The sequence below is a fragment of a genome, unplaced genomic scaffold (assembly GCF_019419815.1).
Source record: "Pyrus x bretschneideri cultivar Hongxiangsu unplaced genomic scaffold, Pyrus_bretschneideri_v1 Contig12, whole genome shotgun sequence".
In the NCBI taxonomy this organism is placed as follows: Eukaryota; Viridiplantae; Streptophyta; class Magnoliopsida; order Rosales; family Rosaceae; genus Pyrus; species Pyrus x bretschneideri.
The window spans coordinates 1,238,211-1,252,599 of record NW_025999413.1 but is presented as its reverse complement, the minus strand read 5'-3'; the positions used below and the strand labels follow the sequence as shown (position 1 = coordinate 1,252,599).

The 14,389-nt window shown below is 39.3% G+C and overlaps 3 protein-coding genes across 3 annotated transcripts; all 3 read left to right on the top strand.

Annotated features, from left to right (window-relative positions):
* Positions 1-382: 382 nt before the first annotated feature.
* LOC125474188 (disease resistance protein RUN1-like) lies at positions 383-7,544 on the top strand. The gene is made up of 6 exons (XM_048577624.1): positions 383-565; positions 3,995-4,515; positions 5,462-6,563; positions 6,834-7,121; positions 7,232-7,381; positions 7,479-7,544. The coding sequence occupies exons 1-6, from the start codon at positions 383-385 to the stop codon at positions 7,542-7,544; spliced, it is 2,310 nt and encodes a 769-aa protein (XP_048433581.1).
* Positions 7,545-8,068: 524 nt separating this feature from the next.
* Positions 8,069-8,579, top strand: LOC125474187. The gene has a single exon (XM_048577623.1). It carries the CDS (start codon positions 8,103-8,105, stop codon positions 8,577-8,579), a length of 477 nt encoding a protein of 158 aa, XP_048433580.1. The 5' UTR covers positions 8,069-8,102.
* Positions 8,580-13,154: 4,575 nt separating this feature from the next.
* LOC103947158 lies at positions 13,155-13,877 on the top strand. The gene has a single exon (XM_009358015.2). It carries the CDS (start codon positions 13,155-13,157, stop codon positions 13,875-13,877), a length of 723 nt encoding a protein of 240 aa, XP_009356290.2.
* Positions 13,878-14,389: the final 512 nt, after the last annotated feature.

Genomic DNA, 14,389 nt, shown 5'->3' with positions numbered 1-14,389 from the left:
CGACTTTGGAGGTTTGTGCGTTTTTTGTTTTGCCTACCGTCTTCTGATGAAAAGTTCACTGGAACTGAAGCTTCTGTTGTCATATTTTCCGATGGCTGATTACTTATAGTGTTGTATGATAGATTATTGATATGGAGTTACATTAACATCGAGGAACCAAATCAAACAACTCGGTGTGAACCAAATCAAACAACTTTTTTTATTGATAAACCAAACCAGAGGTGGTTTTGGGTAAGGGGGGACGGGGTCAAGCAGGCACTGTTATCAAATTGTTTATTAAGCTTGATCATACCTGTCCTTACTCAATTGCTATTGATGAAACTTAGACTTGTATCTTTAAATGGCTAAAACGAAATTCAATTTCATTCCTCACAGGGGCCAAATGGGAGCATCTTTGGATGAAGCTGAAAAAATTAATGACCAGAAACTTGCAAATGGAGGGGAAAGTAAGAAAATCGAGGAGAAGCCCCAAGAAAACGGCAATCAGATTCAGAAAAATGAGAACCTTTCAGGCTGTTGCCAGGGTGCTAATTGTTATACCCGCCCTGCTTATAAGGATAATTCTGTATTTCTCTCTAAAAATTTATAGAATTCACACTTTAATCCTCAATTTCCACCCAATCAAGATCTGAAAATTTAAAGTTTTTCCCTATCCTAGGCTGCCAAGTGGCAGCACCCTAACCCACTTCCCTTTTTATTCTCTTTTGTCCCCCCCCTGCCGTGACCCCCTTTTCTTTCTTTTCTTTTGTTTGTCTGCACCCTTTTCTTCTCTCTTTCAAAGACTCCCCCATTTCTCTCCCTCTTCTTCCCCGTGAGAGTGCACACATATACCCACAGTTGCACCAACTCAAGGAGAGTCACCATCGTTGCCATTCAACTGCATCTCTCTCTCTCTCTCTCTCTCCCCCCTGCTCGCGGCGCCAGGAGGACACGAACACCTCCGACGAGTTTTGGTTGTTTTTCCGGTTGGGTAAGCCCTTTTTCTTCTTCTTTTCTTATGTTAGACTTTGCCTAGGTGTGGTTACTGAGTTGGGTTCATGATTTCCAAGGTTTTGGAGTGTTTTTGGCACGGGTGAAGGCACACCCAAATTTCCGGCGAGTTGTGTGGTTCCCGAGGGTTTTCCGGCCACCACAGGCCATTTCACGGCGAACCAAAGGTATAAAAATACTCCTCTAGTCTAGTGCTTCATTTTGGTACCTAGATCGGGGTCTCGTTTGTGTGTTTGTAGTTGGCCGGAGCTATGCAAGCTCCGGCGTCCCTCTCCGGCCCACCCAGGCCTTCAGGCCATCACCCATACCCACGGGCCTTAGGCCTGTTTGGTCTCTGGCCCAAAACCCTAAACCTTTTCCTTTTTATTTTTATTTTGTTTCATTTAAAAACCCAAAGGCCTTAGGGCCTTGGTTGCAGCCCAAACCCATTTCCCTTTCTAATTAGGCCTTGGGCCGTGAGATTCAAAAACCCAAACCCATTTTCCTTTTAACCCAAAACCCTAAAGCCTTGACCCGTTGACCCGTTGACCCTGATCTGTTGATCCGGTCAACGGTCAGCGTTGACTTTGACTTTGACCGGTCAACGTTAACTTTTTCGGTTTTCGTTCGGGACCCCTCCTAGGCTAATTTCGACGTTCTGAACCCGTTTTCGAGGTCTGTTTTCCCAAATTCAATCGTTTGAGTAGAGTTTGACTAAAAGTACTCATTTGTGTGTTTAAGTGCGATTCTTAGCGGTGTTTCCGTTATTCCTGTTCGGTATGGCTTGCACCATCGGTGTAAGGTGAGTGGACCTCTTCTAAAAACGCATGTTTTAATGGTAGAATTGCATACATAGAAAAGCATGACTTTACGATATGTTTTACGAAACGTTTTGAGATAACATGCTTACTGAGGCTAGATTGAATGATTACTAGTTTTCCTATAACCTATGTTCTTATATAATATTTGATGGATGACGATATGATATTTAGAACATGTTTATAACACCTCTTTATAGTATAAATGATGGATGACTTTATACTATGAAGTTGATTTTCAATATATGTATGTTCACTGGTTTTGTACTTACCTAGTGGTACCTTCCGCTACGGGACGTAGGGATAGATCCGGTCCGTCCCGGGTGACGGTTTGGTGTTGGCATAGGGCCTGGAGTGTGTTTTCCTCTGACTGTCTGCTCAGAGACGGGGAGCCGGCATGGGGCCTGAAGTGTATTTTCCTCTGACTGTGTGCTCAGAGACGGGGAGCCGGCATGGGGCCTGAAGAGTTATATCGGACATTCACTAGTGTTTATTATTTATGCGTTTTATGATTTGAAACAGTGCATGACATGCTAGGGTTCGGAAAACCTATATTTATCATTATACTTGTGTTTTCATAAACCTGGGGGTTAGTACGTTGATAACTATTTTATTATATATATATATATATATATCAACTTGGTCCACTCATGTTTGTTTTGCACCTCCTTCAGGACCTATGAACAAGGATTACAACCTGAACTACGAGGCATTCCCCTATCAATGATTTTGTGTTGTGTTCACTCCGTTTCGCCAGTTATTGTAATAGCACTTCCCTATCTTAGTTCTGCTTGTACTCTGTGTTAGACTTATGCGCTGGACGTGTTGTGTTTTTACCTAATTTCAATACTTAGAAGTTGAACTTTTATTTGTGTGGTTAGCCTTTATTGTGTACTTTAGATTATTTCTCAGTTTTTGTTTAAACTAAATGGCTTTCGTCACCCTTCGGGTGTCAGTCAGCACGTGATCATCTCGATGTCCCTAGGACCTCGGGGTCGGGACGTGTCACTAATAGTAATGGATTTACATGCTGCAAAGAAGTAGGTTTGGAGCAGAAGGGTGGAAGTGTGGAAAAAAGCTGAAAGAAACCAGAGAGTCCTGTGTCAGGAATGATGCCTTAGGGAAGCTGTCAAGCTTATCGGGAACTGGGAGCAAAGCAATGTTCTCGCAGCTGCTGCCATGGTTGGAGCAGTGGCAACAGTGGCTGTGGGCTATAGCTTTTATAGAAGGTCAGGCTGAAACGTACTCTAATCCATGTCGGGTTTTGCCACAGGTGTGGAGCCCATTTTCTTTTATTTTTCTTTGTAGAAAGATATTATAACGTCAATTAAATAAGCTGTTTTATGAAAGGAGAATATGGTTGCTACCCTATACGTTCTTTTTCGGAGGGTGGGATGAATTCCCGAAGCTAATCCATATAGTTACAAAAGTATTCATTGTTCCTCTCCGTGGTTGATTGCTTACACAACTGAAATTTGTTGTTCCAATACGCTGAAATTTGTTGTTCCAATACGCTGTTGAATGGTTTTATATTGATAGTGGGATTTGTTGTGATACTGCTTGCTAAATGGTGCTGTGGTATTTTCTAAAGCTCTAGTGATTTTCGATTTGCCTGCTGGATTTTTAATTCAACCATGTATTCTGTCAAAATTTATGATAATTCAACCGTCGATTCTTGTCATTTACAACACCTCGTCATTTGTTCTACAAACACCGTCACCTTTTGTGGATAAGTAAACTACCTATTTTACGACATTGATCCTTTTGACGTAAATTACGGATGCCTTCTCCTACCTAAATTTAATTAGTTACTGGTCACAAAGTTAAGATAGCCAGTCATCTAGCTAGTCGATTGAAGCTTGATCTTTCCATCTCTTGTTAAGATAGGTTGTTGGAGATGGAGTTGAACCAACCTGAGCGCCACCCTTAAAAACTGGTCAAAGTTGGGCTACAGATTTCTCAAAACCTTCAAAAAAAAAAATGGAAATTGCATCGTAAGCAGTTCAACAATTTTTAAAAAAAAAATTTGATAGTAACATTTAATTTACAAATTAAACTGTGGGAGGAAATGGAGTTGCACTCGCGCTATCGACAGGGCAGTGACGTCATTGATCAATTCAAAAAATTTAAAAAGGCCGACCTGCAATGAGGAATCTTGGGAAAGACTTTGACTTTGGCTATTTGAAAGCCAAGCTGCACTTCTACAGCCTGCAATGGATACCGGCAGCTCAGCCTATGGAGCCGCCGCCGCCTCCTCTTCGCGGCGCTCAATCCGCTGGAAGTACGAGGTGTTCCTGAGCTTTAGAGGTGAAGACACCCGCAACACCTTCACAGACCACCTCGACAAGGCATTTCGCAGAGCCGGAATCAACACGTTTATAGACTACCAGCTCAGAAGGGGGGAAGATATACAGAGCGAAATTGACCGAGAAATCGAAAGGTCGAAGATCGCTGTAGTCGTCTTCTCGAATAGGTATGCGGAGTCCCGATGGTGCCTGAAGGAGCTGTCGAAGATCATGAGGTGCCGAGAAGAGCAAGAGGGGAAAAAAGTCTATCCAATATTTTACGACGTTGACCCTTCTCAAGTCAGGAAACAGAGTGGAAGTTTTGGGGAAGCATTTCCGAAGCATGAAAGGGATGAAGATCCAAATGAAGTGAAGCAGTGGAGAAAGGATCTTAAGGCTTCTGCAGATTTGGGTGGCCGGGATCTTAAAACCACGGCGGACAGGTATACTGTTTTGTTTACTTTAAAATTTCTTTTTTTCTTTTTCCTTTTAACCCTTCCTCTAAATTTAACAAAAAAATAAAGAGATTACAATTAGGTTTTTGTATTAGCACCCAACCTATTGTTTTATTTTTTTTTATTTTTGAACGAAAATATATTCTACATTAAGGTGGGCTTAGACCCATAATAGACTAGCAATAATGTGGTTCATATTCACTTTTGATGAAAATCGAATCTAAAATTTCTCCCTTACAAGTGAAGAGGAATACTACTAAACCATAGTTACTAAGTGGCCGCACCCAACCTATTGTTGAATATACCTTACATAAATTTTATTAGTAAATGACTGATGTACCTTAAAATGAAATGACTATTTAATCCAAATAGGATTTTAAATATATATTCTCTTCTCAGGAGATAGCAGAAGATGTAGAAGAGCATTAGCAGTAGAACAGTGGCAATAAGGAGACTATAATTAGAATTTGATTTTATACGTTTTTAGGAAAAAAAAACTTTGGAGCATTGGTATCTGAATTTAACAAAATGTGAAGCATTGATCATTTACGCCTAATTGTATGAGAATTACTGTCAAAATTAAGCATGTGAAACACGCCACATGCTTAATTTGATGGTGAAGCGTGAACGGTGAATCCCATACATTTTGTCAAACACATACTAGTTCAAATGGATTTCTAATTCTATGACGAAAGGCTATAATACAGTTCTAGTCCAGGAGCATTCTAGTTGAGCTTATAACTAATACGGTTATAATGCATTTCGGAAACATGGTTGAATTTTAGCTTAGTTAATCACATGGATCAATCTCATTTACTCAAATCTTATTACTAAAAAAATATCTGGTCATGATGAACTAGGCATTTAGTTAATATGAATCTTGCAGTAGCATGATGAATCTTACTTTTGTATAATTTTGAATTTTAATTGCTAGACGTGAAGGATTGTTTATAGAGAAAATTGTTGAGGACATCAGGGGACTACTCAAAACAACAGACTTGAAACAACCCAAGTGCTTAGTTGGAATGGATTTTCGCATGAAAGAATTCAATACTGAATACTTTGACGTTGGAGGTTCACCTGATGTTCAAATAATTGGAATTTGGGGTATGGGTGGTATAGGTAAAACAACAATTGCGAGAGCCATTTTTAACAAATATCAGCATAGTTTCAGCGGTCAATGTTATCTTGAAGGGGTGAGGAGTAAAGAGAAAAAGATGGTTAGTCTGCAAGAACAACTTCTTCGAGATATTTTAAAACAGCCTGACATTAAGGTAAGCAGTGTTGCTGAAGGGACCAAGGAGATAGAGAAAAGTCTTGGAAGCATGAAGGTACTCATCGTAGTTGATGACATAGACGATGCGGACCAGTTAGATGAGTTGGCAATAGAACACGAATCGTTTGGTCCAGGGAGTAGGATTATTATAACAACAAGAGATGAACAAGTGCTGAATATAAAGAAGGTGGATAGAAGATATAAGGCACAAGAATTGACTGATGAAGAAGCTTTTGAGCTCCTTAGTTGGCATGCCTTTGGAAATCCTTGTCCCGACGAAGAATATATTGAACTCGCAAGAGATGTTGTTGATTATTGTGGAGGATTGCCCCTAGCTCTGAAAGTTGTTGGTCGCTTGTTGGCTACGAAAAAGAGTAAAAGCATATGGGAAAGTATGTTGAATAAATTGAGAAATATTCCAGAAAGAAAAATTCATGAAACGCTTAAATTAAGCTACGATGGACTACCGGATGATCATGTGAAGGGTGTTTTTCTTGACATATCTAATTTCTTCATTGAGTGGGACAGAGATGTTGTCCAGGGAATATTGGATGGTTGTAGTCGTTTTTCTATAGAAGCAGAAATTACCACACTCTGCGATCGATGTCTCCTGGATATTGGTGAAGAGAAAGAATTGAGGATGCATGATTTGATTCGAGATATGGGAAGAGAAATTGTGCGTGCAGAATCTGTGGAACTGGGAAAACGTAGTCGATTGTGGCAAAGTGAAGATGCAAAGAGCGTGTTAAGGAACAAATGTGTAAGTACTTATGTAATAAAAAGATGTTATGTTAAGTACATGTAAAGAAAGAGAAGTATATACGCATATATATGATGTATGCTGTACATAGTATATTTGAAGAAAAAGAAGAAGAGAAAAGGCTTTCATCCACTGTAAATTGAAAGAGAAAATACATAATTATGTTGTATGCCCTACCTTTCTGGTAGTTCATTCATCCAATTCACGGCTCTGCTTCGTGTGAATATTATCCTTTTTTTGTTTTTTTGTTTTTTTTTTAATCTCTAACAGGGAACAGAAGCAGTTGAAGGACTAATAAGCTTAAGGTTGCCAGAAGATTCTGATGACGAGGAAAGCTTCAGTACAGAAGCGTTTAAGAAGATGTGGCGTCTGAAAATTCTCGAGCTGGAAAATGTAAAGCTGACTGGAAGCTACAAACATCTTTCCAAGGAGTTAAGATTGTTGTCTTGGCATGGATTTCCTCATGAAGCCATACCAGCAGATTTTGATCTACGAAACCTAGTTTTTTTAATCCTGAAGTACAGCAAGATCGTACGTGTTTGGGAGGATTCGGACCTGGTACGATATAATTATCAATGTCCTTGTAAATATCAACATCAGTCATCGTCATGCATTCTCTCTTTTATTTATTTCGATTTTTATTATTGTTTTCTCTTTTTGAGTAACAGTTGCCTAAGATGTTGAAGTATCTCTATCTATTAGACTGCCAGAACCTGACTGAATTACCAGACTTTTCAAAACTCCCACATCTCGAGGTATTGGACCTCAGTGGCTGTAAGGGTTTGTGTGGGGGTTACCATTTTTTAGCACAACTGAAGGTAATTCAGGTATTAGATCTCATCGACTGCAACATAACAGATGGTGCCGTTCTCGAAATAATTGGGAGTCTATCTTCTTTAAAATATTTAGATCTAGGTGGGAATGGTTTTAATAGGCTACCCATTCTCAGCGGCCTTTCTCAGCTTAAGTTTTTATATCTAGATCATTGCACAAACCTTCAGGCAATCCCAGATTTGCCGAACAGTTTGATTGAATTGAAAGCGAATTACTGCACTGCACTGGAAATAATGTCCGACTTTTCAGAGATGTCGAAAATGTTGAAATTGGAACTGAAAGACTGCCACAAACTCAAAGATATTCCAAACTTGGAGAACTCAATGGACAACATGGGTTCAATTCATATGGATGGGTGTACCAGTCTCACTGATACTTTTAAGGAGAACCTCCAAACGGTATGGTCTCTCTCTCTCTCTCTCTCTCTCTCTGCCTTTAATATTGTTGCTTATACTAACATTGCACCCCATGGTGTAGAAAAATGCATTTGGTGGAATTTTTCTCTCTGGAAATGATATTCCTAACTGGTTAGCCTATGTCGTGAGAGAGGATGAAACTGTCAAATTTGAAGTGTCGCCAAGTATTGATTATATAGGAGGGTTGGCTTTGGGCATCGTTTATTCTTCGGACAACTCCGACTGCATTGGGCCTCTAACTATTGAGGTTGTTAACTGTACCCAGCGAACTAAGTTTCGCATCTGGCCTATGGAGGCCACCGTAACTGCTTCCCATGAATATTATCTTTGGTTGGGAAATCTTTCAAACAAGAAGCTCAATCTGAAAGGCGGCGATATGGTTCTTGTAAAAGCAGAATTTTATGGACGAGATAATAGAATTAACGTGAACAAAACAGGAGTGGATATTGTAAAATGGGATTTGTTTGATGGTTATACTAATTGGGAGGACTATGAGACCATGTCATATGAGTCTGATGAAGACACTAATGACGATACACAGTTGAGCATATGCCACGTTTTCCTCTGCTACAAGACCCCCGAGGCATGGCCGTGGTGCATTGAAGGCTCTGAGTCCGATCCGCTCCCTAAGTTCTTCGCCTCCGCTCTCAAAGCTTGCAAGAACGACATCACTGCTAAGGTCCGTTTTCCAGCTCAATTCGTCGGCGTTTCTGATTGCTTTTCTTACCGTTTCTTATTTCCTGGAGCTACTGAGTTCTGGTGTTGAGCTGAGTTGACTTCGTTACTCACTTTTTTCTTGGTTTTGAAAGACGTTGCTGACAGTAATTGAAGGACGCGAAGGAACTGAGTTTTCCGACGGCGATGTGTTGATTTTCCCACAAATGATCAAGTACAGGTAAATTCGCGTTGATTTCTTGAGGTTTTTGTTATGTAGTTGCTTTAATTTTAATCCGAATTTATAGGATTTAGATAATTAACCAGTGAGTGGAACTGAAACCGCTGTTGAGTATTTCTTAACGATACAATAGTAATAAGAATAGGTATATTAAGCAAGCTTGAGAGGTAAGCAAGAGAACAACAATGTCGCACTGGAGTAATCTGAAGCAATAACTTATAACTATTCAAGATGGCACATAAAAGCTTAACTTGGTGGATGAAAAAAGTTCAAATGGTGGTTTGATTATGGAATACTGAGAGTGTTGTCTTACCTATAGCTACATTGAAGAGTACCATGTAAAATTGCTTACGAGACTAAAACATGAGCCGACCCACGTTCCCACCCGAGTGCTATTCAAAAGCTGAGTCATATACTATTAAAACTAAGTCGTATACTATTGAAACGAATTATTTCCTTACTACAACCAACACTTCCAATATCAAAAGAGAAAGACATAACAGTATACGACGCATTAGCAGAAAAGTGCCACATTACATACCATCAAATGACAGCAACTAACTCTTGATATCAACTGCTGGAGGAAAAAACCTTGCCTGATACAAAACAACAATTAAATCGAAATAGTATGTAAGTTTTAGTTACATTATAACTGACAGTGTATGTAAAAAGGCTTCAGACCTAACTTACCATATTTGAAACTAAACGAAAATCGAGATGGAATCCATTTCAGGAGACATTCAGAGATCCCATATTTGAGACTCTACACTAAAATCATTTCCAATGAAATTTTCTCTGCATTTGAAACTACTTTATCTCATCCTCACTAAATCTGCCAACACTGCATATTCTCTCGAAGAGTTCTCACCCAGCCGTGTACTCCATCACAATGGCCAGATGAGGTGGTGTGAGCAGAACCAGCAAGAAAGACACCGCACTACTCTCAGGTCTTAAACACAAACCTCTATCAATTATCTCAAATAAGCCACTCTAAAGACTATTTCCACTTCACAGTAAAAACAAAGTGCAGGAAGTATAGCTCTTATTTTTAGCAGTTTAAGCACACCAGAGGCCAAATTTAGTGTGTTCTATCTACATCCACCCACCCTCAGCAGATACCTGTACAAAATTCAAACAGAACTTGCCACATTCATTCTTAAAATACAAAATGAAAATAGTTTATGATCACTGACCTCTTGGAATCAAATGATATTCATCTATCTGTGGTTCATGATTTCCCTTTGAACATGTTCATCTATCTGCATCACCAAAAATAAAAATATTTTTAAAAAATATAAAGTTTAAAGGATGAGAAATAAAGAAAATTCAGAACCAAAGCATCCAAGTCTCACCCACCAAGATAATCAAGACATCCAGGACTCAGCCACCACCCAGGTAGGTAGCAAACATACACCTAAAGGCTAAAAAGGATAGGGTCTCCATCAAATTAGCTATGGTCAACCTAAACCAAAATCAAGTGACAAATAAACAAAGGTATGCATAAATCATTTTCTTAGTTTGCTTTCCGATGTTAACATGTAAAGAATGAATTAGAGTCATTCGATCTTTCGGTGAAACCCAGCCCAAAACGTGTGAGAGCTGCACCCTGGGCCCAAATGCAGCAGCCCAACCCAGTTGTTAAGCACGGCCCACACTAACACACACAATGGCAAACTGTAATTAATTCATAATCGAAGGCCCATTCCATAACCAACATGAATTTACTGACCTAAATAGATAATTAGATATGTGTTAGCTTCTGAAATTAGCTCTAGAAATTGAATTTAATGGCTCAGTTTACGGCTAATTCCTTGCATGTAAATCCCTTTTTGTGATTCTGACATTGTTTTTGTTTGTTGATCAAAGGGGCTTGAAAGAGTCGGATGTGGACAGCTTTGTTGATGATGTCCTTGTGAATAACAAACCATGGGATTCTGGAGTGCAAGAGCCGTTGACTGGCTCCCATGTATTTGTATGTGCACATGGTAGTCGAGAGGAATGGCATCGTGATAGTGCACGTGTTCTCATTGATAAGTTCGAAGAGGAGGCTGAGCTGCGAGGATTGGAGAATCAGGTATTTGTTACTGCTTGCTATCACACTGGAGGCCACAATGGAAAATTGATTATCTACAGCCCAGGTTCAGATGGAAGCATAACAGGCCATCGGTAATATCCGGATCATATCAATTTAAAATTTTGTCGCATCGCGATCGATGAAGGAGTTTGAATATTATGTATTATTAATTGCAGGTATGGCTACATCCTTCCTAGTGATGTGCCAGAATTGCTCGATCAGCATATTGGGAAGGGAAAGATTATAGAACGACTTTGGAGGTTTGTACGTTTTTGATTTTGCCTACTGTCTTTGGATGAAAATTTCACTGGACGGAAGCTTGTGTTGTCATATTTTTCAATTGCTGATTATGTCTAGTCTTGTATGATAGACTTATTGATATAGAGTTACATCAACATGGAGGAACTTTTGTGGAGAAAGCATAAAAGAATTGGATATAACTGCATTACCATGTATATGTCTCTGATTTGTAATGTTGTTGTGATTTGTTTATTAAGCTTGCTCATACCTGTTCTTACTCAATTGCTATTGACGAAACTTAGAGTTGAATTCTTTAAATAGAGGAACACGCAATTCAATTTCATTATTTATTGGGGCCAAATCGGAGCATCTTCTAACGAAGCTGAAGAAATTAATGACCGGGAGCTTCCAAATGGAGAAGAAAATAAGAAAATAGAGGAGAAGTCACAAGAAAATGGCAATCAGGTTCACCAAGAAAATGATGATCAGATTCAGAATAATGAGAACTTTTCAGGTTGTTGCATAGTGTGCTAATAGTGCCAAGAAGGATGCCTTGGGGAAACGATGTTCTCGCAGCTGCTGACGTGGTTGGAGCAGTGGCAACAGTGGATGTGGCCTATAGCTTTTATAGAAGGTTAGGCTGAAACGTACTCTAATCCATGTCAGGTTTTGCGACAGGTGTTGAGGCCCTATTTTCTTTTTCGTTTTTTCTTTGTAGAAAGATGTTATAACGTCGATTAAATAATCCTCCGAACCATGCTCTTATATGAAAGGAGAAATCTAATTAACTGTTGAATGGTTTTATCTTGATTGGGATTTCTTATGAGGCTGCTTGCTAAATCTTAATCTTCTTGAAATATTTTTCAGATATACTGCATTGTTGTCATAAATTTTATTTTCGTTCTAGAACAGGTTTTTTTTTTCCTTCTTATTGTGGTTCACAAACTCAATCTTATGTGGTAATTCAATTATATCTGTTAACTCAATTTATTTTTGTTGCAATTGGCTCTTTACTACAATGATGAAAAGGAATTAAACTCTCGCATAATAGCGTTGGCTCGAGTAAATGTTTTCATTTTTGTTCTCTCGTGAACACCTTGAAAATTTTCATGTCTCAATTTTATTATAATTTTTTGACTTTCTAACTTCCAAATTCCAATGCGTATTTTAGCCTGTTGGAGTTCAATTTTCCATCGTTTGATGAGATAGGTTGTTGGAGATGAGGTCTCTTCCCATTTGATACTCCCTAGACTGACCCCAACAGTTGGATCGTGCTTTACCCCGAAAATTCTTACATCCACCAGCAGGGGCGGTTGGACCGACCTGCGCACCACCCTTAAAATACAATAAGGTCGTCAACTGGTCAAAGTTGGGCGGCAGATTTCTCAAAAACTACAAAAGAAAGGAAATTGCATCGTAAAATATTTAAATTTGATGGTAACATTTATACAAATTAAACTTTGGGGGAATAGCACTCACGTGTTATCGACATCATTGGCCCATGCAAAATATTTAAAAGGGCCACCTACACTGGTGAATCTTGCGAAAGACTTGACTTTGGTTATTTGAAAGCCAAGCTGCACTTCTACAGGCTGCAATGGATACCAGCAGCTCCGCCCGTGAAGCTGGCTCTGCCGCCTCTTCGTCTTCCTCAAGGAGCTCAAACCGTTGGAAGTACGAGGTGTTCCTGAGCTTTAGAGGCGAAGACACCCGCTGTTGGAATCAAATGAAAGTTGTTTTTGATCTAATGGCTGAGAAGGAAGGGATCAACTGTTTAAGTCATTACTTAGTCTCTTAGGACAAGTGTAGGCTTAGATTTTTGTTATATGAATTAAGGGCTGTGATAGCTTGTAACAAACAGTTGTGTTCTGATATTTCTCTAAAATATCTGTGTTGCTGCTCTCTGTGCAGAGAGCTCTGCACATTCCTGAAAACTTTTCCTCTTCCGTGTAACATTTTCCCTCCTAAAATATCAACTTCAATACAATTTCAAGATTCTAACATGGCCTCAGAGCTTAGGTTCTGATCAAGAATTCAAAACTGGGCGTTTTGTGTGCTTCGTACTACTGAGAAAAGGAGGGAAACTCATTTCCAGAATTTTTGAAAACCTTACTGTTCTTTCGAAGTCTCACATGGCTACTTCGAGCAGTGGAGGAGATCTGAGGGCTCCTATCTTCAATGGGTCCAACTACGATTTTTGGTCTATCAAGATGAAGACCATATTCAAATCATATGATCTCTGGAACTTGGTGGACAAGGGTATAGAAAACGCAGAGTCTGGTGATGATTCCAGTGATGAAGAACAAAAGTCAGTTAAGAGCTCAATGAAGATTAATGAAACCAGAGATGCAAAAGCTCTTGGCATCATTCAAGGGGCAGTTTCTGACGAAATATTTCCTCGAATCTCAAACTTTGAATCATCCAAGGCTGCGTGGGATGTTCTTCAACAAGAATTTCGTGGTGACAAAAAGGTTAGATCTGTTAAACTACAATGTTTAAGAAGAGATTTTGAGTACATTAGAATGAATGAGGGCGAATCTCTATCTGTTTATTTAACTAGGATGACTGATATTGTGAATCAAATGAAAACTCTTGGTGAAGAACTATCAAACCAAAGATTAGTGCAAAAGATACTTATAAGCCTGCCCAAATCCTATGATTCCATTGCATCCATTATAAAAGAAACTAAGGACCTTGATTCTATTGAGGTTCAGGAAGTGATTGGTACACTGAAAGGATATGAGCAGAGGTTAAACATGCACTCTGATAGCTTAGTGGAAAAGGCTTTCACTAGCTTAAGTGTGACTGACAGAGATAGTAGCTATAAGGCTCAGGGAACAACTCAAATCAAATGAAATTCTGGAAAGGAAAAGGGAAGAAGTGGGATAACAAGTTCACTCCTCAACCCAAATCAGAAACTATCAGTGATTCCACTAAAACCAAGTGCAAAATATGTGACAAATTACACTATGGTGTCTGCTGGTATAAGGGAAAGCCCAAATGCACTAAGTGTGAAAGATTTGGTCATCTGGCAAAGGACTGCAATCCAAGAAGGAACCAAGCTGTCAACTATGCACATAGAGCAGAAGAAGAGGAAGTAAATGTTTTCTATGCGTGTAGTGTTGCAAGAACTGAAAATAAAAGAGGTATCTGGTACATTGACAGTGGATGCAGTAATCACATGACTGCATATGAATCACTATTGGTCAACATTGACAGAAGCTTCAATTGCAGAGTTAAAATGGGAAATGGTCAACTTGTGGATGCTACTGGAAAGGGAACTCTTGTTCTAGAGACAAAGGGTGGAAGAAGATTCATCAAGGATGTGATACTAGTACCTGGCCTTGATGAAAATCTCCTTAGTATG